Source organism: Natrix helvetica (genome assembly GCF_964273705.1).
Source record: "Natrix helvetica genome assembly, chromosome: 3".
Lineage (NCBI taxonomy): Eukaryota > Metazoa > Chordata > Lepidosauria > Squamata > Natricidae > Natrix > Natrix helvetica.
The window spans coordinates 111,209,640-111,234,904 of NC_138549.1; the positions used below are offsets into that span (position 1 = coordinate 111,209,640).

General features: G+C 36.6%; 1 protein-coding gene across 1 annotated transcript in view; it reads left to right on the forward strand.

Annotated features, from left to right (window-relative positions):
• Positions 1-25,265, forward strand: part of TTC39A (tetratricopeptide repeat domain 39A) — a 51,188-nt gene that overhangs the window by 21,459 nt on the left and 4,464 nt on the right. The window contains exons 3-17 of the mRNA XM_081946921.1: positions 481-612; positions 1,737-1,813; positions 4,150-4,217; positions 5,534-5,598; positions 7,556-7,655; positions 9,401-9,466; positions 11,603-11,711; positions 13,183-13,250; positions 13,351-13,410; positions 13,987-14,148; positions 16,579-16,670; positions 17,243-17,363; positions 21,975-22,086; positions 24,285-24,399; positions 24,943-25,059. Coding sequence (XP_081803047.1) covers positions 481-612; positions 1,737-1,813; positions 4,150-4,217; positions 5,534-5,598; positions 7,556-7,655; positions 9,401-9,466; positions 11,603-11,711; positions 13,183-13,250; positions 13,351-13,410; positions 13,987-14,148; positions 16,579-16,670; positions 17,243-17,363; positions 21,975-22,086; positions 24,285-24,399; positions 24,943-25,059 — 1,464 coding nt within the window. The remainder of the gene's footprint in view (positions 1-480; positions 613-1,736; positions 1,814-4,149; positions 4,218-5,533; positions 5,599-7,555; positions 7,656-9,400; positions 9,467-11,602; positions 11,712-13,182; positions 13,251-13,350; positions 13,411-13,986; positions 14,149-16,578; positions 16,671-17,242; positions 17,364-21,974; positions 22,087-24,284; positions 24,400-24,942; positions 25,060-25,265) is intronic.

The following is a 25,265-nucleotide window of genomic DNA, read 5'->3' on the forward strand; positions in this document are numbered from 1 at the left end:
CATATAAGCAGGAAATCCTGTAGGGAAGACTTACCTTTAGCAAAATGTAAACCTCATCCCCTTCATGCTTCCCCTTCAAGCATAACAATGGCATTTTGTGTGCCAAAGATTTTAGTGAAAGTGTCTGCCTTTCAGTATGTTTTTGCAGGATGAAAAGAAATGTCTGTTTTGTTTTCAAGCATATTATTAGGAATGCATTGAAAGAAAGACACAACCATTCTTTAGGCTTCAGGCTCATGTGGAAAACCGTATCTGTAATATTTTGTTAGCCTCTCTCCCTCTATTATATCTCAACACTGCATCCTAAAATAAATAGATGTGATTCTCAGTATGAAATTTAATTTATAAAATAGGATAGATTTTACAGTGTTAGATAGCACTGCCTTTAATGCTCCTGTACATTCTTAAAGACAAGTTTCTTTCTTTTCTTGTGCTGCCTTTGGGCCTTGTGTACCTATTTCTCTAACTTCTCTCCTATAGAAGAAAGGATAGCATGTATCATGCTCTGACTTATGCTACCATTTTGGAAATTCAGGCCATGATGACTTTTGACTCCAGGGACATATTGAATGCTGGAAATACAATGAAAGAAGCTCAAGTTATATGTCAGAAGTAAGCACATAAAATGCAATAATTTATACTAGTACATAAGATGCTTTTTCTCCCCTTCCGTTTAGTCATGTCCAATGCTTGAAAGCTGCCTGGACAAGTCCCTGAAGTTTTCTTGGCAAGGTTTTTCAGAAGTGGTTGCCATTGCCTTCTTCTTAGGGCCAAGAGTAAGTGACTGGCCAAGGTAACCCAGCTGGGTTTCTGTCCAAAGTGGGACTAAGATTCACGGTTTCCCAGTTCCTAGCCTAGTGCCTTAATCACAATACCAAGCTGGGCTCTCTAAGATGCTATTACAATAGTGTTAATTGGAAACATATTTTAAAAGCCCAGTAGTCTTTTTTAGGAGCCTGCAAGTAGCATGGATATACAGTATACTTGCTATTCTCTTTCACATAAACCTTATTATGCAAATTACAGGAAAGAGTTAGGAAATGGTTAGCAAGTAAAATCAAATACATCAGGCAAGGGAGACAAGAAGGAAATATATGGTGGATCCATAAGGATTGATATCTACTCTCCATCATAGCTTTGTAATATTTTCACATTATGCTTTTTTTTTTAATAAAAAAGAAGAGTTGGAGCTGGCTTGACAACCGTCATTATGTGTGACCATAATAGACAGCTTTCATTATGGTCATAAGTTGAGGACTACCTATAACCGGTATGAAACTTACAAAGTGAAAAAAAGTAGCAAGGGTATTGAAGAGTATCTTTCAAGAGTATTGAAGAAAAAGACAGGTGATGTTTTGAGTTGAGAATAAACTTCTATGTGCTTTTATTAAATACTAAATTCTAAATGAATTAAGTGAGATTTACCTTCTAAGTAAACGTATATAGTATTAACCTATGAGATTCATTTTGTCTACAGGAGAGGGGATTACAGACCTGCTATGCTCAGTATTTTAAACTAGGCTTCCTGTTAGCACCAGTCATCATTTCCTCTAGCTGTCAGGAATTATCGATTCAATCAATTTGGAAAATATATTTCATTTTTGAGAAAAGTCAGAAATTTATGCATCTAATATTATGCATTCCAGAATGTGTGTCAATTATATTTCTGAATAATTTACTTAACTACAGTATTGTAAGTATATTTTAAATCTTCAGCCTCTATAATTTTTCCTTAGGTTTCGGAAAAAGTCTTCTGTAGCAGACACTTTCAACAATTTAGTGTCCAAACAGAATCTTGAACAATTAACTGAAGGTAAACAAACAGAACTCTGTTATATTACAGGTAGTCCTCGACTTACAACAATTTATTTAGTGACTGTTCAAAGTTACAATGGTACTGAAAAAAGTGACTTATGGCCATTTTTAACACTTATGACTTTTACAGCATCCCCACAGTCACATGAATCCAATTTGGATGCTTGGCAACTGGCTCATATTTATGACGGTTGCAGTGTCCCAGGGTCATGTGATCCCCTTTTGTGACCTTCTGATGAGCAAAGTCAATGAGGAAACCAGATTCATTTAACAACCATGTTAATAATTTAACAACTGCAGCGTTTCACTTAACACATTTGTTGCTAAATTTTGGGCTCAGTTTCGGTTGTATGCCGGCTATGTGTATTCTGTTGATATAACTGACGAATAAGCTTCAGATGTTGCACTATATGTCTTAAGTTTGGGAAACAGCTCCATATCTTATGATTGTATATGTGGGTGATAAGACTTTGCTGTGGGGAAAATTTGCTTAAATTATAATCTTCATGGTCCTTGATGAAAACAAAATACTGTAGTCAATTAAGCCCCAACATATATTTAGATGTCAGAGAATATAGTTACATAGGTCTATTCTTCTTAAAAGCCTCCATTGTTAGAGTTGTGGGTACTCCAGCACAGGAGTTTTTAAAGAAGACATTGGACAACCATTTGTCTGAAATGGTATAAGGTTTGCAGCCTGAGCAAGGGTTGGACTAGAAGACCTCCAAGGTCCCTTCCAACTCTCTTATTCTGTTATTCTGTTAAGACTGCAGGATCCAATCTGGGTGGGTCACTGAGACCAAAAATTTAATCTTCTGTGCTTTGAGGTTCGTGCTGAAGCCCATCCTCAGAGAACTTCTCTCTAACTGAATACATGCTTTGAACTATTCTATGCATAGCATTTATGTGGTGCCTGGTTGTGTGTGGCTCTTTATTTGTTGATTGGGGTGTTGATGGCTGGTTATTAAGTCATTGGCTGTTGTTTCCTTGTGCTGCCAAGTCCTCAGCTCCTAAATACCTAATAAGCTGGTGGTAAAATAGCACTCCTGTTGACTGACAAAGGGCTCCATTACCTAGGCTTCAATCATTTCCCTGGCTACCTTTGTATTTGCTTGGCCAACAACTTTGAGATTAAATGTATTTCCTTGTTCGTTGCATAAACAAGCTACCAATGAGTTTGGGTCTGACTGCTCACTTGTGTTCTTGCAATCTGGTGGGCTCCAGCATGAGTCTGAATGCTCAGAAGACTAAACCTCTGGATACTGCAACATTATCCCGGGACACATATATTTGCCTTCATTCTGTTAAGACTGGATATAAGAGGCATCTCTAAGAAGAAACATTTAGATACAGGAAAAAAAGATTGAGCAATTCTTAAGCTGTATGAATCAACATCCAATTTATGTGGCTACTGATCTTTCACCTGTCCGTAGCATGCATCCGCCCCACCCATAGCTCTTGCCACTAACCCTTATTCACTAGTCTGCTTGTTATAAGGTTCTCCCGTAACGACCCACACAGTACTGGGGTTATGATGGCAACTGGGACTGCTGGGATTTCTGTCACTAACAATGTGGTCATAGGATGTTGCACATTATCATCACTTTGCTTTGCATGTAGGATTTCAGGGTCTGTCTTCAAGAGGGGCTAAAATATGTTGTCTTGGTGAAATATAGTAGGTTTTGCTTGCACAAAAATGGATTAGTTGTGTAAGGCAGTTCTGAAGTATATGAGACCCACAGGCTAAACAAAATATAGGCACAAAAATAGAGAAACCGAAGGCCATTGAAAGCAAATATATCATAAAAATTGAGCAGAAACACCCCACCCCGAGTCAACCAAAATAGCTATAGTACAGTAATAAAGGATCTAACTTAAATGACTAATTTCAGAACATTGATAGATTGGTTAATTCTACTATTGTACCACCAATCCATACTCCTTGTTTTCTTCCATCTCTTGTATTCCAGTGAACATCAGCATCAAATGCCACAGATCATGAACAACATCTTGTTCTCGGCATATTTTGATTTTCAGCTATGTCTCTTTGTGAGACTTATAGAAATAGAAAATAATGCAAAAAATGTAATCAAGTAATAAAAAGGAAGAAGAGCTGTTACTAGGCAGTCCTCAGGCCAACTGATCCAAGGATGTAGCAACAATTTTATCTTCTTGTCACTTGCTTGATTCTGAAGATGGCCTCTTAGCATTTTAAGTGGCTATAGGTGATCCTTCAGTTTCTTGCTTGAAAAAAACTTTTTTACAACATTGATAATAATTACATTATATCGAGAAACTTTGAAACATTTCTTCTTCTTTTTTCAATTTTTCTAGAAGAAATCCATGCAGAAATTTGTTATGCTGAATGCTTGCTTCAGAGAGCAGCTCTTACATTCCTCCAGGTAAGGTTGTTGTTTCAGGACCCAATATTGTGAAGGCAGTCAGGGAAATGTGAGAGTGGCAAGAGATGCAATGATCTATGAGTTTTTGTTTTAAATACTTTATGACGTTTTATATTCAGCTAATACATAATTATTAAGTGAATTTCATATTTTAATGTATAAGCTTCATAAGTGGATTAGTTTAATAAAATTGGCACTTGTTCATTTCAAGGAAAACTATCCGGGCTAGTGAGTTTGTTTTTTTTCATTGTGATGCCTCCCTCCCTGCCAAAGTATACAGCACAATTACCCATTCTGCTGCTGCACGGCTTGTTTCTCTGTTCAAATATCTTCTTTCTTGGCATCTCTCTTTTGTTTGCAGGAACTGCAAAGGAAATGATACTGAGGCCGTATATAGGAAAAAAGTGTATTTGAAATATAAGAGGGAAAGAGGGAAGACCATTATTGTTTTGGAGGTTTGGGGGAAATTAAATAATAACTTTAGCTGAAAAGAAAATAGACCACAAAAAGTTGGATGCAGAAAGGTAGATGTGTGTGTGTGTGTGTGAGAGAGAGAGAGAGGGGGGGGAGGGAGGGAGGGAGGGAGGGAGGGAGGGAAAGAATGAATGAGAATGTCCTGCAGGTTTAAAAGCCAGGAATAAGTTAAAGTTCTACATTTTTGCAGGTGAACTAGCAACTCATATTAATAAATTGTATTTCTGAGCTTACTATAAAGTCCATGAACAAGGTCAGCATAATTTCTCCCATAAAGTCTACAATAGTAACTGTAAGCGCCAAGGATATTTGGTATTCAAAGTTAAGTATTTTGTGTTCTATTTTTTTCTCTCTTTAATTTACCACCATCAATGCTGGTAAAATTTGATCTGAAGTACATTTAGTGTGCATTGCAATCTTATGCACATTATGAGAGTAAAGGCTATTGAAAGGTATCATCTTATAATAAACATGTATAAGATAGTTATGTTCTTACTCTATAGTTTAAATTTAGTCGAGGAATTTGCTGAAGCCATATTAGAGGGTCTGCTTATGTGTGTGGTTTTGATGATAACCTTTTGGAATGAATTGAGTATTTTCTTAGCATGTTTTAGCAAGGAACAATTTCAACTTCCTGTTAATATATCAGATTTATCAAAAACAAGATTGGTAACTCTCATAGTGTGCTTTCAAAATAGCTAAGTAGTGGGAAAGTTCTTTATTGCAAGAGTGAGTTTTAGCGATTTGCCAATTGTCTCAGAATTAGTCACTGTCTAATTCTAAAGCAAAAGTATTTAATTGATTAATAAACTGTAATAGACAATCTATTCTATTTTTCTTAGGATGAAAGCATAATTAGCTTTGTGAAAGGCAGCAGCAAAATAAGAAATAGTTATCAAATATACAGGTATGTAGTTTTTGAAATTATTTGATAATTGATATTTTTGCAGTGACAAGCTGTATTACGCTAAATATTTCTGAAAAGCAAATGTTTTTACTTGTCACCTAGTCCTTTAAAGTAGAGAAGATCAGAAAATATACTCCACAGGAAGACCAGAACTATACTTTTTGCAAGTTTGATTGTGTTACTCCAGAGGTGGTATTCAGCAGGTTCTGAACGGCTCTGGAGAACCGGTAGTGGAAATTTTGAGTAGTTCGGAAAACCGGTAAATACCACCTCTGACTGGCCCCGCCCCCATCTATTCTCTGCCTCCTGATCGGGATGAAATGGGGATTTTGCAGTAACCTTCCCTTGCCATGGCCACCAAGCCATGGCCACCAAGCTACGCCGACAGAACCAGTAGTAAAAAATTTTGAATCCCACCACTGTGTTACTCCTCCCTCCCCTCTTACTCCTCAATCAGTCAGGAAAGGGTCCTCCTGAGTCTCTTCTTAATACTATAGGTAGTCCTTGACTTATGACCATAATTGGGACCAGAATTTCAGTTGTTAATTTATTTGGGTGTTAAGTGAATCATTTTGCAACCATGCTTACCATGGTTGTTAAGGGAATCATACTGTCTTTAAGTGAATCTGGCTTCCCCAATTTACTTTTCTTTTTGGATGCTGTCTGCAAAGTTTGCAAATTATGATCACATGACCCTAAGATGTTGCAACTGTTGTAAATGCAAGCTGGTTGCCGAGCACATAAATTGAGATTATGTGACTAAAGGGGTGACGTGACAGTCATAACTTTACAGATGGGTTACAGAGGCTGTTTTAACTTTGAGCTGATATTAAATGAATGATCATAAGTTGAGGACTATCTGTGCTGCTAATTTATTTGAATTTCTTTTTATTTAATGTGTTTTAAGTACAATATTTTATACTAAAAGTCTCACTAGAGTTACAGCACTTAATAAATACCGTAAAACAATTTTAAAAATATAACAATAAAACAACAGATTTTAAAGTAGAAAAAATTGATGCAATCAAAACCACAAATTATTGCAAAGCTATTGCTGCTGCTTCTTCACATTGATAAATAGGCCTTCAGATCAATGCCTTCAGGATCTTCCCAATCTCTGTCTCTTCTTTCTAAATGTTCAGTATTGGAAAGAGCAGCTACATAGTCTAGTGGTCGAATCTATTATTGGAACTTCTGTTTTCAAGTTTGGAGTTAATTATGTCTTCAGCCTTGAAGGGAAATCTGGGAGGCCTTATCGAATCCTGTCTCAGGAGGCATAGGGTTACAAAATATTTTAAGTATGTTTAAAAGACTTTAAAGCTGTCTTCCCACTTCTGTGAAATATTGTGCTCCTACCAAGAAGGTCCAAATGTGTATCTTGCTTGTTACAAATAACATCCGGTTTTTCTCCTCTGTCTCGGCTAATAAGTATCTCTTAAATTTGGTTAATTCACCAGATTGGTTGTTACAGGAAGTTTTTTCATTCACAAAATGGTAGCATGACATCTATTCATTATAGTAATAGCAGTTAGACATATACCGCTTCATAGTGCTTTTACAGCCCTCTCTAAGAGGTTTACAGTCAGCCTATTGCCCCCAACAATCTGGGTCCTCATTTTACCTACCTCGGAAGGATGGAAGGCTGAGTCAACCTTGAGCCGATGAGATTTGAACTGCCGAACTGCAGCTAGCAGTCAGTTGAAGCAGCCTGCAGTACTGCACTTCTGAGTAATGCAGTGGCCTATAGTTGTTCTCACCGTTATTTCCATAGAATGGAGATCCTATGGAAATGAAAAACATACTAGAGGCTTACACTTGATTTTGCAGCTCATCGGTGGAACATGCACCACCAAAATTAATTATTACTAGTGACCTTAATAATTGCTGTATGTAAAAAAAAATGATTGCTTTTATATTTATACTTATTTGTTTATAATGAGATATTTTGCTTTGCTAGGGTACTGGAGAACCTAATACAGTCTCCCAGTTATGTTAAAGGAGAAAATCATCCCCATTTTGAAGTTGGTGTAAAGTTGGGAGTTGGAGCATTTAATCTGGTATGTATTGAATTTCTAATAAATTTTTAAATTGAATTATTTTAACTTTGCACCAATTATTCTGATATTAATATTATGCAGAACACCAGCAAATAGTCCTTCATGTTGTAATTTAGGGCAATGACTCTTTCATATGAAAGCCTTATTTTGAAATTGTCTCATCACAGATATGTAACACATATCAAAATTATATCAGACGGATGGATATAAATATTCCCTGCATTAAAGAATACACACAACTGAACAACATAAGCTTCAAATTAAATCTGAATAGCTTTCCAAGATCTATTCAATTTATTCTATTATTAAAAAGTTACCAATAATTGCAGAGGTTTCACAGGCAGCATTCTGTATATTTGGATGAAGGTCACCTTTTAATTCCACATATTTCATACAAGAAGGAAACTTCAATTATAAATGCTTTAGTTTGACTAGAATTTTTAGCTTCATCAACTGTCTCCTAGAACTTCTTAGTTTAAAACTAGATAAATATTTTTATTAAAAGGCTTAAAGAAAATAATACCTCTGTGAGGAAATTACCTTATTTTAAAGCTCTTTATGAAATATTTTACAGTACAGGTATTCCCAGGAATACACTACAGGTATTCCTAGGTATATAACAATTGTTATGTTGTTATATACCTAGTAAGGGGACTGCTTTATTAACCAGTACTTGTGATACTATCAATATTGGCCATATAAGATCTTGGAGCTCATCAGTTAACAGTTGCAAAATTGTCAAATGTTTACATTATTACGGAGATGCAACAGTTCTTTTCAAGCTGCCTCCGTAACACATCCTGTTATTTTCTCTATACGTTTCATTTGTGAATTTTTTTCACTATAGTGCTTCACAGAGCAGTGCTGAAGCAAAGCAATGATTAAAATCTTTCAGTCCCTCTACTGAGCAATCCTGTAGGGCAGAGTACACTAGGCTTTCCCGCAAATCATGCTGTATTAAAAGAGTTTACCTCATTTACTATTGAATTGATAACCCATCTTTTTATTTCAAGGTTACTTGTGACTTGTTCAGTTCTAACTGCTTTAAAGCATAGAATAGCTTATTTCTTTGACATCTTTGTACAAACTTCTCTCCACCAAATAGTCTCTCTGAGGTGGCTCTGAATGGTAATAGGACAATTTTATACAAGTCGCCCTTGACTTAACGACTGGTCACTTAGGGACATTTTGAAGTTATAATGGATCCCCCAAAAACTGTCCCAGTTTTGAAGTTCTGATGTTAGTTCCCCTCCCCCCAGCAGTCATATGTCAAACTTTGGGCCTCAGCAACCAGCCCATATTTATAGCTGTTTGCAGTGTCCTGTAGTGACGTGACTGCAATTTACGTTTTTTGCCCTAAACTGGCATTTCCTTCTAGCCACCCCGTAGTTAAAATTGGTTCACTTAATGACAGCAATATTTGCTTAACAACTGCAGTGTTCATTTCACAAAAGTTATAAAATCACATGGTGACCTGCTTTACAGATGTACAACTTACATCTGTAATTATGGGTTGTAAGTTGTTGCGTAAGTTGTTAAGTCAGTTATGATCGTAAGTCAAGTTCTACTTATGCTGTATTTAAGAATAATAAACAATAGGAAGATGAAACGGCCTCAGAGAAGCCATTTCAATGGATATGGATTACAATGTAGTGGAAAGACTGTAAGTATTTTTTTATTAATGAAGAACTGTAAAATTTAGTGATGGGAAGCTGTTCCTTTTTTTCCCCCCACCCTCGCTCTAGACTCTATCAATGTTACCAACGAGGATTGCACGATTACTAGAATTTGTTGGGTTTTCTGGAAATAAGGCAAGTGTTTAATCTGCAACTATTCAGTGACAAAGAGTACAGGCCGTCCTAGACTTACAACAGTTAATTCAGTGACCATTTGAAGTTACAACAGCAATGAAAAAGCTGACTTAGCACTATTTTTTACATTTACGACTGTTGCTGCATCTCCATGGTCATGCCATCCAAATTCAAATGCTTGGCAACTGACTCATATTTATAACAGTTGCACCTGTCATGTCATCACCTTTTGCAACCTTCTGACAAGCAAAGTTAATGGGGAAGTCAGATTCACTTAACAACTGTGTTGCTAACTTAACAGTTACAAGCATTCACTTAAGAACTGTGGCAAGAAAGGTCATAAAATGGGCAAAACTCACTTAACTGTCTTCTCTTAGCAACAGGAATGTTAGGCTCAATTGTGGTTGTAAGTTGAGGACTACCTGTACTTCATATATTATTGTTTGTAAGAGGTACATGCGACATAACTGTATTTGTTACCGCTTACATTTACAGATGCAAATGGTAGGTCTCTCTTGCATGCATCTTCCCATGGATTTTAATGCTTGCTCTGTACATGTGCATATCAAAGGATGGGGCTTGAGGCATTGGGGGTGCCATTTTTTTTAGCTCAGTGGTGGGATAAATACATAATATATTGTATGCAAAGCAGCTATGTTCCAGTTCTATTCCCTCCAAAGGCCTGTCATAAATTGAATACATTTAATAATATTTAGCTTTGCTGAATATTCTGCAGACTGGGAGCGGTAGCAATGGTGGTGTGGCGAGGAGAGAAGATGGTTTTGTGAGCCCACTTGCCACTTGCGCAACTGAAGCTTCACGCCCTAGCATATTTGCCCACCACTTGCTTGGCTTGATTCCCAACAGGCTGTGGACCGGTCCAGGCTCCGGACTGGTGATTGGGGACCACTGATATAAACTATACTTATTTTACAGATGAGAACTGTTGTAGAAAGGAAAAGAGAGATGTATCCAAATAGCTCAATAAACCTTAAGAGGAAATTGAATTTTATACTCCTTAATCCAAGTTTGCATTAGCTGTCTGAGATATCTACCCCAAAACATAGTTAAGAATTGCAAATCCTTGTTTTAGAAGAGGAACATTCTATTTATGATGAAAGGAGGAGGTGTATTTTTGGAATGGTGAAAAAACTATAAATACTGAGCAAGTAAATTCTCAAATCAAGAAATTGGTTGCTAAATTAGCATAATTAATCTTTAGATAATCTATTCAGAAGGTTCATCAATTTTAATATTTGCTAATCTATTATTTAATTAGCTTAATTTTGCTTTTTTACTTAAGAAAACCATTCAGTTCTTCTGACACACTAAGTTCCTAATTATTCTGTGGCATTCCAGTATTTCCTGTGCTTGCTTCCCATCTATCTTTGGATTTTATTCATGGTGGATTCTTACATGGAGAGATGTAGGGGAGATTTTAAAAAGTTAACCTAACCAATATGCATCAGCAAAACATTATTTAGACATTACAGTTATAATTAAATATAGCTTCTATTATCCTGCCAACTTTATTATTGACCTTACCTGGGAAATTGATATGAATTGTCTCTTCAGTTCTTCTGGATTATTCTAATGTTGACTTTTGCTGCTTTAGGAACAATTTTTAAAGGTTTTATTGTTGTCTTGTTTTTGGTTCTAGTTTAGTTAAATTATTTTTTAAAAAATACTAAAATAACATTAATAACAAAAAGACATTTGTCGTTAAGCCCCCTTCTAAAGAAATCAAGCCTGCTAAAACAAGCTTTTGCTAAAACGGTTTACGTGTAAACATTATGGGATAATGATTGCATAAATGAAATGGATCATGATTTTGCAATGTTGTGCAGCTACATGTCTACAATTAAAAGATAGCGTGATTTAGTATATATGTAAGACAGATTATGTGCAAACACTACTTTGTTTGTATGGTATTTCACAAAAGAGATTATTAATTACATCATCAACATTTAGGGCAACTTATAATGGTTGGTATCTCCGGCTAGCTGTAAGTCATCTAATTATCTGATGCAGATTTGATATACTGAGAGATACTAATCTTTTTGTTTCCTTGCAGTAGAACAGACAAGGCAAGCTAAGATGTGATTAATTTTAACCCTTTATTGGTCTGTGTCACAGAAATATGGCTTGCAGCAACTTCAAGAAGGAGCACCAATGTGTGGCTTTAGATCTGTGCTGTGTACTCTGCTACTGTTGTGCTATCATACTTTCCTGACCTTTGTGTTAGGTAGGATTTCCTTTTTTTCCTCTAAAGCTAACCTTTTAAAATAATCCAATATAGGAAAGATTCAGATTCATGGCAAATGAATTAACCATTTGAAAATAATACTGAATTCTTCAGGTGTGGTTGGTTGGTGCTTCACGGTGTCCTTATCTTCAGGAAGTAAAAGCCACTTTTAAATGGGTATAGTTTATTCATAAAATTCATCAGATATGTATAGCTGCATTGAAATGATTTTAAGCCTGAAATACTGTTGGAATTAAAGAATAGTAATACAGGTAGTCCTTATAATAGTACATTTCGTGACCATTTGAAGTTACAATGGCATTGGAAGAATGTGATTTATAATCATTTTGACACCTACCACCATTGCAGCATCCACATGGTCACTTGATCAAAATTCAGATGCTTGGCAACTGATTCATATTTATGACGGTTGCTTTGTCCCAGGGTCATGTGAACCCACCTTTCACAACCTTCTGACAAGCTAAGTCAGTGGAGAAGCCAGATTCATTTAACCGTGTTACTAACTTAACAATTGCAGTTATTCACTTAACAACTGTGGCAAGGAAGGTTGTAAAATGGGGCAAAACTCACTTAACAAATGTCTCGCTTAGCAACAGAAATTTTGGGTTCAATTGTGGTCAAGGACTACCTGTATTCTATATTGAAACTCGGTATCTTCTGCCCAGCCACATCTACATTATATGACCTTGTGAGAGAGTGTATAACATTTCTAGATTGATGGCTGACATAGTATTTGTCCAGTAACCTTTTAATAGTGGTTCTGCAAAGGCAATTTTTTGCCTGGTGTCTTGCAGTGAATCTTCCATTGCTTAAAGTATTTGTATGTATGCATATAATTGTAATAGAGACTATGTCAAAAGCAAGATTTTCCCTATTTTCCTAGGGTTCTTTTTCAATTTACCGGTATGTCTGCTTCTAATTCTGTCGGACCAACTTATTATGCTTAGAATTATTACAAGAAAAAAAGACCTTCTCATATAAATTTTTAAAGTTATGATTTAACAACTGTTCCGATCATTGAGCTTGTGTAACAAAGCCTCTTTAAGGAATAGGCCTCGCTGATTCGAGGCACCGGTTGGAGTGGACTTGGGGATTTTTTTTCTCATAGTTTCCATTTTGTTGAATTCCTGTCAAAATGAAGCTCACATTTTATGCTGGTTATCACCTATAAAGTCCTGTATGGCACAGGACCAGGTTACTAGTCGGATCCCCTACCTCCCATACCTAACAAGTTAGGTATCTCTATAAATTGTTAAAGAAATAAAGTATTTCTCTGTGAAAACAACAAGCCCTTTCATTTTTTTTATACAAATCCAATAAACGGATCTTACTTTATTAGAAGTACATCATTTACTGTTTCATTTTAATAATTCAGCCAGACTTGGGTTTCCAATCTTTCTTTCAGTTTCAATCTTTCAGTTTATTCTACTTTTTCTTTCAATTAATCTAGGGACAGGTAAAGGAAATGTTGAAGAAGCAGAGAAAATTCTCAAACCTTACCTGATTCGATATCCAAAAGTAAGATATATGTTAAGTCAATCTACCAAATACTTTTATGCAATGGCTCATTTTTTAAACATTACACAAAAACTAATGTTTTCTCTTGGATTTCTCCTAGGGTGCCATATTCCTGTTTTTTGCAGGGAGAATAGAAACAATAAGAGGCAATATTGATGGAGTGAGTAATCTGCTGTTCTTTCTTTCCCATGCTATTATTTCAGTTTAAGAAAAAAATATTCATGATCACAAGGAGAAGTGGAGTAAGTAACTGAAACATTGAAGCTCATGTATTATTAAAATGGGGCAATTAGTATTAATACATTTCTATGGAAATAGATTTGAACTAATAATATTAGGAGCAAATGGTTGATTTAAGGTTTAAGAAATACATACATAACCACCTGGTTATGAAGTAATCTCAGCCTAATCCTTTTCTTTCAATTTAGCCTACCTTACAAGATTGCAGTGAAGATAAAGGGAGCATGCTGAAAAACTATGTGTCTATATTACCCTGAATTGCTGGAAGCATCAATGAAATAAATTTAAAAAGCATTCAATAAATAACGGGTTGTAAGGGATATGATTACTATCATGTACTTTATTTGTATTATCTTCCCACACAGTTGTATTTTATTTTCTCGATAATTGTTTCAGGACATTAGTGTTAGTTTCGTAGACCAATGAATGTTTGGAACACGTATTTTAAACTTACATTAATATCCAGTTGGGGTTATATTTGTTTTTGCTTTTTCAGGCTATGAGAAGGTTTGAGGAATGTTGTGAAGCCCAACAGCTTTGGAAGCAGTTCCATCACATGTGCTACTGGGAACTGATGTGGTGCTTCACATATAAACGACAGTGGAAGATGGCATATTTCTATGCAGATCTGCTTAGCAAAGAGAATACCTGGTCAAAGGTGAGTTAAAAACAATGATGTGGGCAGGATTACAGATGGGCCTTGACTTAAAATCATTTGTTTAGCAACTGTTTGAAGTTACAATGACATTGGAAAAAGTGATTTACAACCAGTCCTCATGCTTACAACCATTGTAATATCCCCATAGCGATCTGATCAGAATTCAGGCGCATGTGTTTTTTATGGTTGTAGCATCCAGGGGTCATGTGATCACTATTGCAACATTCCTAGCAAGCTACCTACAAGAAGCAAAGTCAATGGGGGAAGTCGGATTTGTTTAACAACCACGTGATTCACTTAACAACTATAGTGATTTGCATAGTAATAACTATGGGGGGAAATTGTCTCAAGTCACTTAACAACTGCCTTGTTTAGCTAGAGAAATTCTGGTCCCAATTGTGGTCATAAGTTGAGGAGTACCTGTTGTTGACAAAAATCAATGCACGTTTGCTCACAAAATCATATCACTGATAATAAATGTATTCCAGAACATCTTTAAAGTAGTTTTGACTGACTTCTGCAGAATAAAAATAACATAACATTACTTCTGGACTGGAGGACAGTTTAGGAATGTACTGCTGACTTCATCATATAGTAGTGGTTAATTTTCCTTTTTAATTAATACAAAATAGTATTTGCAATTTAAATGGGAATGTTCAGTTTGCTTTATAGCAATGCTTTCTAATATATAACATACTAGTCCTCAACTTATAACCATTTGTTTAGTGACCACTCAAAGATACAACAGCACTGATAAAAGGGAGTGGTGACTGTTTTTCACACTTACGCCTGTTGTAGCATCCCCGTAGTCACATGATCAAAATTCAGATGCTTAGCAACTGCAATGTATTTATAATGGTTGCAATGTCTCGGGGTCACGTGTTCCCCTTTTGAGATCTTCTGACGAGCAAAATCAATGAGGAAGCTAGATTCACTTAACAACCATATTACTAACTTCACAACTGCAGTGATTCACTTAACAACTGTGGCAAGAAAAGTTGTAAAAAAGTGCAAAACTCACTTAACAACTGTTTTGCTTAATAACAGAAATTTTGGACTCAATTGTGGTCGCAAGTCGAGGACTACCCAAATGTCTTAATATGATGTGTGAACCCAATCAGTGAATGGATAGTTTAAAAGATTTATTTTTATTCCCATGAACAGTACAGTTGATCAATGTCTTCCCACAAATACAAGTGAGTTGTTTTCTTAGATTTGAGAAATCTGAATTAAAATCCCCAGTCGAGAGTATTTTCTTTGCTGTGCAACTACAAAAAAAAGTGACCAAATAAGCCACATAAATTAATTTTGAATTCTCCCTGGCATAAATCTTAAAACTGGCTATATAGGAATTACATTTTACTATTTTCTGCCATCTTTTCTTTTGGACCTCAGGCCTGCCACCCTTTCTATTATTCTACTATGCGTTTTCTATTGTGGGAAAATGGGAGAGGGGATTCTACAGAGTTGTGTGATATGTAGCCATAACAAAATTCTTTCTAGAAAGCCAAGGTCATCCTTTGTCTCTGTACCTCTGCACCTGACTGAAACTGGAGGGGTGGAAGCTGCCAGCATGACAATGGAAGATTGGACCATGTGATGGACTCGTGGGTGTGGGGCCAAGATCTTCAATTGGATGGGAAAACCAGGATGCTTTCAGATTCGGGTTTTCCCAGATGTGCCAACATGGCTCTCTTAATAAATTGGAACTTTGAGGAATCCTTTGCCTCCGACTCTGATTTAATTTTGGATGCTATTTGACACTAGCCTTCCACCACATGGATATCCTTCTCCCATTCTAAGCACATGGTTTGATGAGACTGAGTAAATGATTCAGTCATAACTTCTGCAATGTAAGTCTGTGTATATAAAGGCCAAATGTTTATCAATTCCAGTAAGGAGAGGACCCAGAAATAACATACTGGTAGAATATTTATGTTTAAAAGTAGTGCTGTTAATCTATTAATATAACCTTGCGGCCTTTTTTTGTTTTTAAGCATATAAATACAAACCAACATTAAGAGTACAAAGGTAGCTAAGTAGAAGAAGAAATGAGCAGAGGGAGCAGAACTGATGCAAATTCCTTTTAAATAAATTGCATATCTATTTATTCTGTGTATCATGTGTTTGGCAAATAATTGTGACTGGATCCTTATGAAAACAGCCCATTATAATGTTGCATTAGATATTATATTGCTAAGTAAGATACTATTTTTTTACAGAACTCAAGAGAAATTCTGAGGTATAATTCATTTGCTCACAAATCAGCTCTGTGTAATTTTATATTTTCTTGCTGACAAGAATAATTATTTTCCCATTACTACAAAATAATACATTTTCTGCTCCTTTCTGGCTTCAACATTATTGATCTGCATGTTGTACTTGAGATGATAACATGAATATACCTCAAAAGTATTGTTTTTCTTTTAGGCTACTTATGTGTTTATGAAAGCTGGCTACCTCAGCATGTTTGGGGCAAAAGATTTTAAACCTTTTGGAGATGATGAAGTTGAGCTATTTAGGTAAGATTTTTGAGAATAAAATAGAAGTGAGAATGGAAGATAGTGATTGATATTGAGAGAAGTAAAACTTCTTTCATTCAGTCACATTTTAAAACTAAAGCTGTCACTGTATGTGCGTGTGTGAATTTTATATTTACATCATCTTTAAAGTTAAGGGGGATCTAATGGAATATTCTGTTCATGGTTGTGAGTTAAATTGTGTCATAATTATTCAGGAAAGGATATATGTTCTGCAGATCATCATATACTTGCCCTGCTGGTGGTAATTTTTGAGCTAAGAGAATGGCATTATTCCTAAGGCAGGAACAATTTCTATCTGGGTCACTCTGCCCACTGTCAGCCGAAAATCTCCCTGGAAGGCCATTCACTGTACCTCTTCAGGTTCTTCCAATCTCTGGACAGAATTTAGTTGTCTGTAGCATCAAATGCTTTTGTTATATAATACAGGAGCAATACCATTTTTTTCTGTTCTGTTTTGACTTCTCCAGTTTTTTTTTTCCTCTAGTTTTCGAAAGATTACAGTTATCATACAGGAAATCATTTAAATGTCTATCTCTTGTTTTTCTTCCCAGGGCTGTGCCTAGTTTGAAACTGAAAATAGCAGGGAAATCCTTGCCTACAGAAAAGTTTGCAATTCGGAAATCCCGGAGATACCTTTCCCCAAATCCTATTCCACTTCCTGTGCCTGTTTTGGTAAGCTGGAAAAGATCCCTCCTCCACATCTGTTTCTTATATAGAAATAAGCTAGTCTATGAACGTTATAAAGATTGATTTGATTTGAATATGTACATGGACCTAAACATTATATACAAATTCTCCTGATATTTCTTTTAATTTGATGCTGGAGAGAAACATTCCATGAGGAGTCTAACCTGCTTTTATCATGGCATGAATAAAACCCATTGGGTGTGCATGTCTGAAAAGCCTGCATGCTTTGTTTTGCTCGTCACAAATAAAATGAGTGGATTATATGAACCAATCTTTCTCAGACAGGTATCATCTAGTGCCATGATGACGAACCTATGGCATGTATGCCACAGGTGGTACGCGGAGCCATTTCTTAGGGCACACGAGGCGAGGCACTATCAGCTCCAGCAAGCATGTGCGCACTGGCCAGCTGATTTCAGCCTTCATTTTCAGCCATTTTTCTTCAGGAAAGCCTCCGGAGGGCGAAAAACGGCCCTAAGGGCAACCCATAAGTCGGAAAACGGTCCGTTTCCGGTCTCCGGAGGGCCTGCAGGGGGTGGAGGAGGCCATTTTCACCCTCCCCAGGCTCCTGGAAAGCCTCTGGAGCCTGGCGAGGGCAAAAAACAGATCCACCATGCCATCACATGCCAAAAGCGGGGGGAGGGCAGGAAGCGCGCGCGCATGCACGTGGGAGGGCACACGCACATGCTCCCCCCCCTTTTGGCATGCAATGGCAAATAGGCTAGCCATCACTGATCTAGAGTGTTGAACATATTGAGCATGAATATGACACTGAATATGAATATGATACTGAAGTCCATCACAGTTAGAGAGAGTCACATTGGATACATCAGATGTGGAAAATAGCATACACACAGCTGTATGAGTTCACTTAACCAGTTGCACATTATGAGAAAAAAGTACAAAATAATGATGAGATCTGTAAATCAAGCCAATCAGTGACTCATGCTGGATAACTATTAACTATGCAAACTATTATATATAGAGTTTTATAGTGCAAATGGAGAAAACTATGTAGGTGGAAAGTATTTATGAAAAAGCCACATTTATAGTGCACAAATAGATGTGTATCTCTTTGTTTCAGAAAATGAAATGCTTTACTTAATTGACTTTTTGCCTCATTTATGGCTGATAATCATTTTTTGTCTTTCTTGGTGGAACAGCATAACAAGAGCACCAGATGGCGCTCACTAATAATGAAACTGTATCTGAGGAATTAGAAATTGGAATTTCATTATTTATAGCAGGCTGTTAATAATTAACTGCAGCACCAGGCCAACTTTGATTTTGGTGGAAGGGTCCTTATTACCATGCGTATGAAAGAAAGTACCTTTTATGTTGTGGTTCTGTTCCTTCAAACTCCTGGCTAATTGAAACTGACACAGAAAGAACTTTTCAGGAAGGAATGACAAACTGGAAACAGCTCCACTAAAAGCAGATCCAACAACTACTGTGGAATGCAGACCCAGTAAGTAGATCAGGTCTTCGTAATTCTTCTCCCGACAAGAGGTCTTAAGATCAGGTGCAAGTGCTCCAGAAAACTGCTCCTCATTCATAAAGGAAAATATTTATATCTCAGGGGTTTGGTTTTTTTTAAAAAAAGGTACATGGTGTTCTTTAACCTTGGATATTTTCTTGCAGACGTTTCATGACCAAACTAGGTAACATCATCAGTGCGCAGTTGCTCCTCACTAGGATACCACAAGACAGTGGTTTCTGGTGAATGAAGAGCTCTGGGACACAAGGGAAAGCTCAAACCATGGCCAGCACATTTATGGAAACATTACTTGGTTCACATACTTCTTTTTCTAATCCCTTTCAGAAGTTGCTTATTAATTTGGTTATTAGGAACTTTTGGATGTACCAGTTTAAAAATACTGGGTGAGATTCTTTTAATTTTTTAATAAATAGCAAAAGCATGGTTTGAACCCTGGAAAGTTAAAAATGAACTAAGGGTCCAGAATGGATTTGAAGTCAAATTTTGAAATTAATTATAAAAGTCCTTCTTGTGGAAAAATACTTTTTTGAATTATTTTTTAAAAAATGAGAGGGTAAGACTTGGAAGGTTAGACACCAGAGAATACCAGACGGAAGTAAAGATTACAATGAAAGAAGAAGACCATTTAAATTTGACTTTAGTAACATAGAATGAAGAAAAATATTTTAACATTGTACATATTGAAGGATATTCTTGAACAATGGACCCAGAACCTAATTTTAAGAGTGTCTGCCTCTATAGATAGGTTTTTTAAAAAGATGTTACAGAAGAACAACTTTTGCCTGATGAAAATGATATGAAAAAAGATGCTACCTTGGAGATACAAGTGAAATCGTTTGATATCTTAGTAATTAAAAGGGATATCTAAATAAGAAACCAAAGTAGTGAACTAGATTTATTTATATTGGGTTTTTAAAAAGAGGCTTGTTAAAGCTTTAAAGAATTTTGTGAGAAGAAACAAAGAAAAAATAAAAAGAACTCGTGCTCTAGAACGCTATGTGAAGGGACTAAAGATCAAGATTGTTAAAAGTAAAAGGAAGGAATGTAGAGTTGTTTTATTGATCAAGGTCAAGCAGACATTTGGACTTTTGCTGCAGAAACACTTCAGGAGAATCAGTGACTTGGAAATAGCGGTCACATAATTAATCATGGCTCAGCTCCATAGGTCTCTTGGGCAATACCTGAATCTAGCTGGCTGGGAAACAGAGCCAAGCCGTTCTTTTTGCATCAAGTGACACTGGAACCCTTGCCTGCTCTCACATACCAGATTGGGCACTACTTTAAGGCTAAGTCAGGCTCTTCAGGAAGGAGCTACAAGATGAGGAGGATTGGTCAGAGAAAGACAGTCTAGAACCGTGATGGCAAACCTATAGCACGCATGCCAGAGATGGGCATATGCGCCTTTGCCAACTGCTCCTCTGGTTTCCAGTGCACACATGTGCGTCAGCCAGCTGGTTTTTTCTGGCACCAGAAAACAGCCTGAAAACAGCCCCCCCCCAATAAGGGTGTTTTTCGGACCATTTTCAGGGTGTTTTTTGACCATTTCCGGGCCAAAAAACAGCCAGAAAACAGCCTGAAAATGGCCCCAGAACCAGCCAGAAAATGGCCTGGCAACGGCCCAAAAACACCCTTACCCAAAAAGGGCATTTTGGACCATTTTCAGGCCATTTTCAAGCTGTTTTATGGGTGTTTGGGGTCAAAAGGCTGAAAATGCTCCCCAAAACAGCCAGAAATCGGCCTGAAAAAGAGGTATGCTGGCCAGCTGGTCTTTGGGTTTCCGGCGCTCTGGCACACACACATGCATGCGCGTTCCAGTTTGGGCACTCAACGCTGAAAAGGTTCACCATCACTGGGCTAGAAGCTCGGGCTGCTCAATGTGCTGACCAAGGAGGAAAGCTGGCCCCGGTTGCTCTACTGGTTGCTCTACCGCGAGGGTGTGGCAAGGAGTGGGGAAATCGGTGAGCAAGCAAACAAGATCTCTCTGCTGAAATATTCTACAAGGCAAAGAAAGGCCTCTATCTTCTCATCAAAGGAAGAGAAGGAAAAGGGAAATGGAATGTGGTATGTGGTATGGTTTTTCTGGTTTGTTTATTTCTAACTTGGTTCTGCTAGCTGCTGCTTCATTTCTGAAGATTCTGAGCAATTTACGAGTGACAATCAAAAATTAGAATATACCTTCAGGAGCATAACACAACCACGTGCTGCTGTGAACTTTAGAATCTTCAGAGCCTTTCTGAAGATCCGTGTTTTAGGGACTTCAAACATGCAATAGGAATATAGATGTGATTTGGGGGGAAATATTATAGTAATAAAACTAAGCACTAGTGTATTGGTAAGTGCAAATTGCTGCCAGCTAGGAGCTAAGGTAAAATGGCCCTGCTTCATAGCTCTATTATGCAAGTAAGTCTTTCGTTTTTTATTTAATACACTTGAGTAATTTATTTGGGAGAAAACAGATCCGTTCTTCTGAATGCTCATTTTGGACATGGAATTACTGGTTTCATGGATGCACCCTGGTTTAATTCTATTCATATATTCTGTTTTCCTTAATTTTAAAATCACTCTCCCATTTACTGTTTTTCTTCCAGATTGGATTTGCATAATGAGTAAGAAAAGGAAGGTTAAGAGAAACACAGACCTAAAAAGTAGAGAGCTTTTTGATGGAAAAGAGTCATTTGAAAGAGGAAAGAATTTATCTGAATTTAACAGAAAGGAATTACATTCTCTTCCACCTTAATCCAACACTTCCTACTATTAATTTTATTTATTTATTTGATTACATTTTTACGCTGCCCATGTCCCCTACAAGGTGACTCAGGGTGGCTTTTGCTTGGCCTTTTAAGGTAGAAGATTAAAAGTTGAAATAAATTATTTCAAATAAATAAAATATGTTTTCAAAGTTCTGGGGAAATAACAACATACTCTCAGTGAGGCAGACAATGTGTAGATCAAGAATTGCTGAGTTTTGCAAGAAGCAAAAAGAAAATTCTGTCACAACAAATTTAAGAAAAATACTTCTCAAATAGTTATCTGATGTACTCATATATTTTGGAAGAAAATGTCTCCAGGAGCATACATTGTATTTCAATATTTTTTAGGAAATGATGTATATCTGGAATGGTTATGCAGTGATTGGGAAGTGCCCAGATTTAACTGAAAACATATTGGAGTCCTTAGCAGACGCAGAAACAATCCTGGAGAAAAGCCCAGGTAATCCAAATCTCATTTCAGATGCATCCTTGCAGAGGATAGAGACAAATCAGAGAGATTGTGCTTGCCTTGGAGTTCTAGGAAGCTAAACAGATTCACCCATTCTTCTGTAGTCAGTTACTGGGTTAATTGCAAGATAGTAATGATAGTAGTGTTATCATTGGCAATTGTCTTATTTTATTTTCAATTACTCCACTATGACATAATTTTATGCTAGTTTGAGGAAACATGTTTCAGTTCTAGGAACACATTTGACATTTGGCAGTATGCCCAGTTGATCAGAATCTGTCTAAAGCAATGATTATCTCAATATTTTAAGAGTCCCATGGTATCCTTGCACGTTTGAGAAATGGATATTGGAAATTAGCACCCCAAAGACCACAAGGCATACATTTAAGAAGGCAAAAGACAAACTTTTTAAAATTTAAGTATAGATTTCCAATGGAGTTTATGTGATGACAAATATTTGTTTTTTTTTCCCAGTTCAATAAAATAGGTAATTTATATTTTTACAAATTGGTAATCAGCAAATTGGTAATCAGCAATCAGTAGTGTCTTCTTGCTCCTAATAATTGGGACAGTTCTACTTTCTATATTTATTATCCTTTCCATATATATATGGAGTTTCAATATATATATAGTTTCAAACCTCAGATAAAATTGCTTACAGTTTTAGGAGAGCAGTTTCTGGGCAGTTTGAGGCTACAACTGATCATCTAAAGCAGCAGTCCCCAACCTTTATGGCTTAGTGACCAGCTGGTGGGGGAAAAGGGGAACTGAGGCATGCAGCAATGGGCCAGCGTGCACGCACACGTACACAGCTTGACTTGTGTGAGCTGTGGACTGGCATGCATGTGCATGCACATGCAACTCAACTGCAAGTTGAGCTCATGTGTGCGCATTGGCCCACTACTTTCATGAGTCGAACTATACATCCGCACGTTTGTGCTGGCCCGCCGCTCATATGAGCTGTGTGTGTTTGCACCAGCTCACAGCCTGGTTGCGCATAGGCCATGGTCCTGTAGTGGGCTGCGGCTCGGGGGTTGGGACCCCCAAAAGGCTTTGGGCAATTAAGAGTGGAAATAAGTGTAAAAGATTCTTCCCACTCCAATTCCTAATCTTAACTTGGGGCATATTTGGAGGTGTTCAGAATGGTAATAGGAACAGACAGTTTTGGGGGAGCAAATTAGGTTTTAATTTTGGAATAGCATGAGTGAATGTGGTCCACTGATCACAGGTAGCTCTCAGTAGCTGAAAGGGTTTAAACACTTTTGTAAGTCAGAATTTACATGCAAAATTTGCCTTCAGCTTCCATATGTAAAGTGAAAGTAGTTCACAGCTATTTAAAAAAAACAGTGAAGAAACAAAATAAAGTTGATGTGAAGATCTAGCAAGGAGTTAGACTCTAACCCTACTTTACTCTAACCGTTAGAGTAAATCAGCCTTCAATCAGTCAATTGACTTTTAAAAATATGAATCAAATAAAGACAAATAATAATATGTGCAGTTATAAATCAAGGCAGGCTTTAAAAACCCAATCAGCTGAGAGGAAAGATGTAGACCCAACTCTCTGACCGCTCCTACCAGGATTTGCAATCTCCAGGAGTGTTCAGGGAGTTGTTCTAATTCATTCCTAGCTGCTCCCATTCAATCTAGGGAGCCAGCTGCCAAGGAACTTGCTTTGGCAGCAAAATCAGCTGTTTGTCGGCAAGAGAAGCAAACCCCCGCACTGCTCAGCATGCCATCTTGGAGGATTTAAACTGGATTTAAACCCTTTTTAAAATCAGAATTTCCTTAACTGTGGTCTGTTGAAAAATATGCTTATCAATATATATAAACCCAGCCAGTGTGTTAGATATATTACCCAGCCAGAAACATGATGCAAAATGCACCAATTATTTGAATTAGTGACTTAATAAATTCTGTGATCGCACAAGGAATTTAAAATTACTGACAAAATAGCAAATTCTTTGCAGAATTTATATGTAACTAATTCAAATAATTGTATGTTGTATCATTTAAATATTGTGTAGGATAGTTTGAATATGTCTTATCAATAGTTATAATCATGTTCATAACTAATATGTGGACATAATAATATTAGATGAGAATATTAAATATGTTTCACCAAGTTCCCTGCCTAAACAAGATGTTTGTCATGATCTAAAATTACCTGTGCATCTTCTTTTATTTTTCAGCTACAGATTTTCTTGTTGATGATCATTGTGTGATAAAGCTTCTGAAAGGGCTATGCTTAAAACATCTGGGCAAGATTTCGGAAGCAGAAGATCACTTTACTTATATTCACTTCAAGTAAGTTTCCAGAATAGAAGATACTAATGAACATTCATGAAACCAGGAATGGCTGCATTAAATATCAAAGTTTTCAAGCAGTCTCTTCATGTCAGTTAATAAATTATATGTATTTATATAGATATAAATCTATATGTAAGTTTTAACTAGTCTAAGTTAAAATCAGGAAATGGGTTTTAGGAAAATATAAATTATTCTGGAAAGAACATTGGTCCTTTCTTGAGAGAATGATAGCATCAAAACATGATTTATATAGTAACTTGATAGCTTCATCAGTCTGGGATAGTAGCTATCAGGGTCAAAAAAAGCTTACAGTTTTAAAATAGGTAAAGTGGCTTGAGTTGTATAACTTACATACGGATAGTCCTTGACTTACGATCACAATTTGGACTGGACTTTTGATCACTAAATGATGCCGTCATTAAGCAAGTCATCATGTGACCAGACCAAATTTCTTCTTGTCAACTCTGAATAACTTTACTTATACTTGCCTGTAAAATTATTGTTCTTCATTACATGCACCTTGCCATTTCTTCTTTTAAGTGAAAAGAAGATCAAGTATGATCATTACTTAATTCCAAATGCGCTGCTCGAACTTGCTTTATTATATCTGGATCAAGATAAAATAGAAGAAGCAATTAAGATCCTAGAAAGAGCAAAGTAAGCCTGTTGAAGTATATCTTTCTCATTATTATTATTAGTAGTAGATAAGGTGATGGGAAGGGTTGAAGTAGATTTGCTGAAAATATACAATTTGCTTCAGTAAGTGAGGGTTGAAGCATACATTTGTGATTTATTTATAAATTATACTAAAATTTATATTTGTTTTTTAATCAGTGTTGTTAGACTTTGAGCAAATTGTGAAA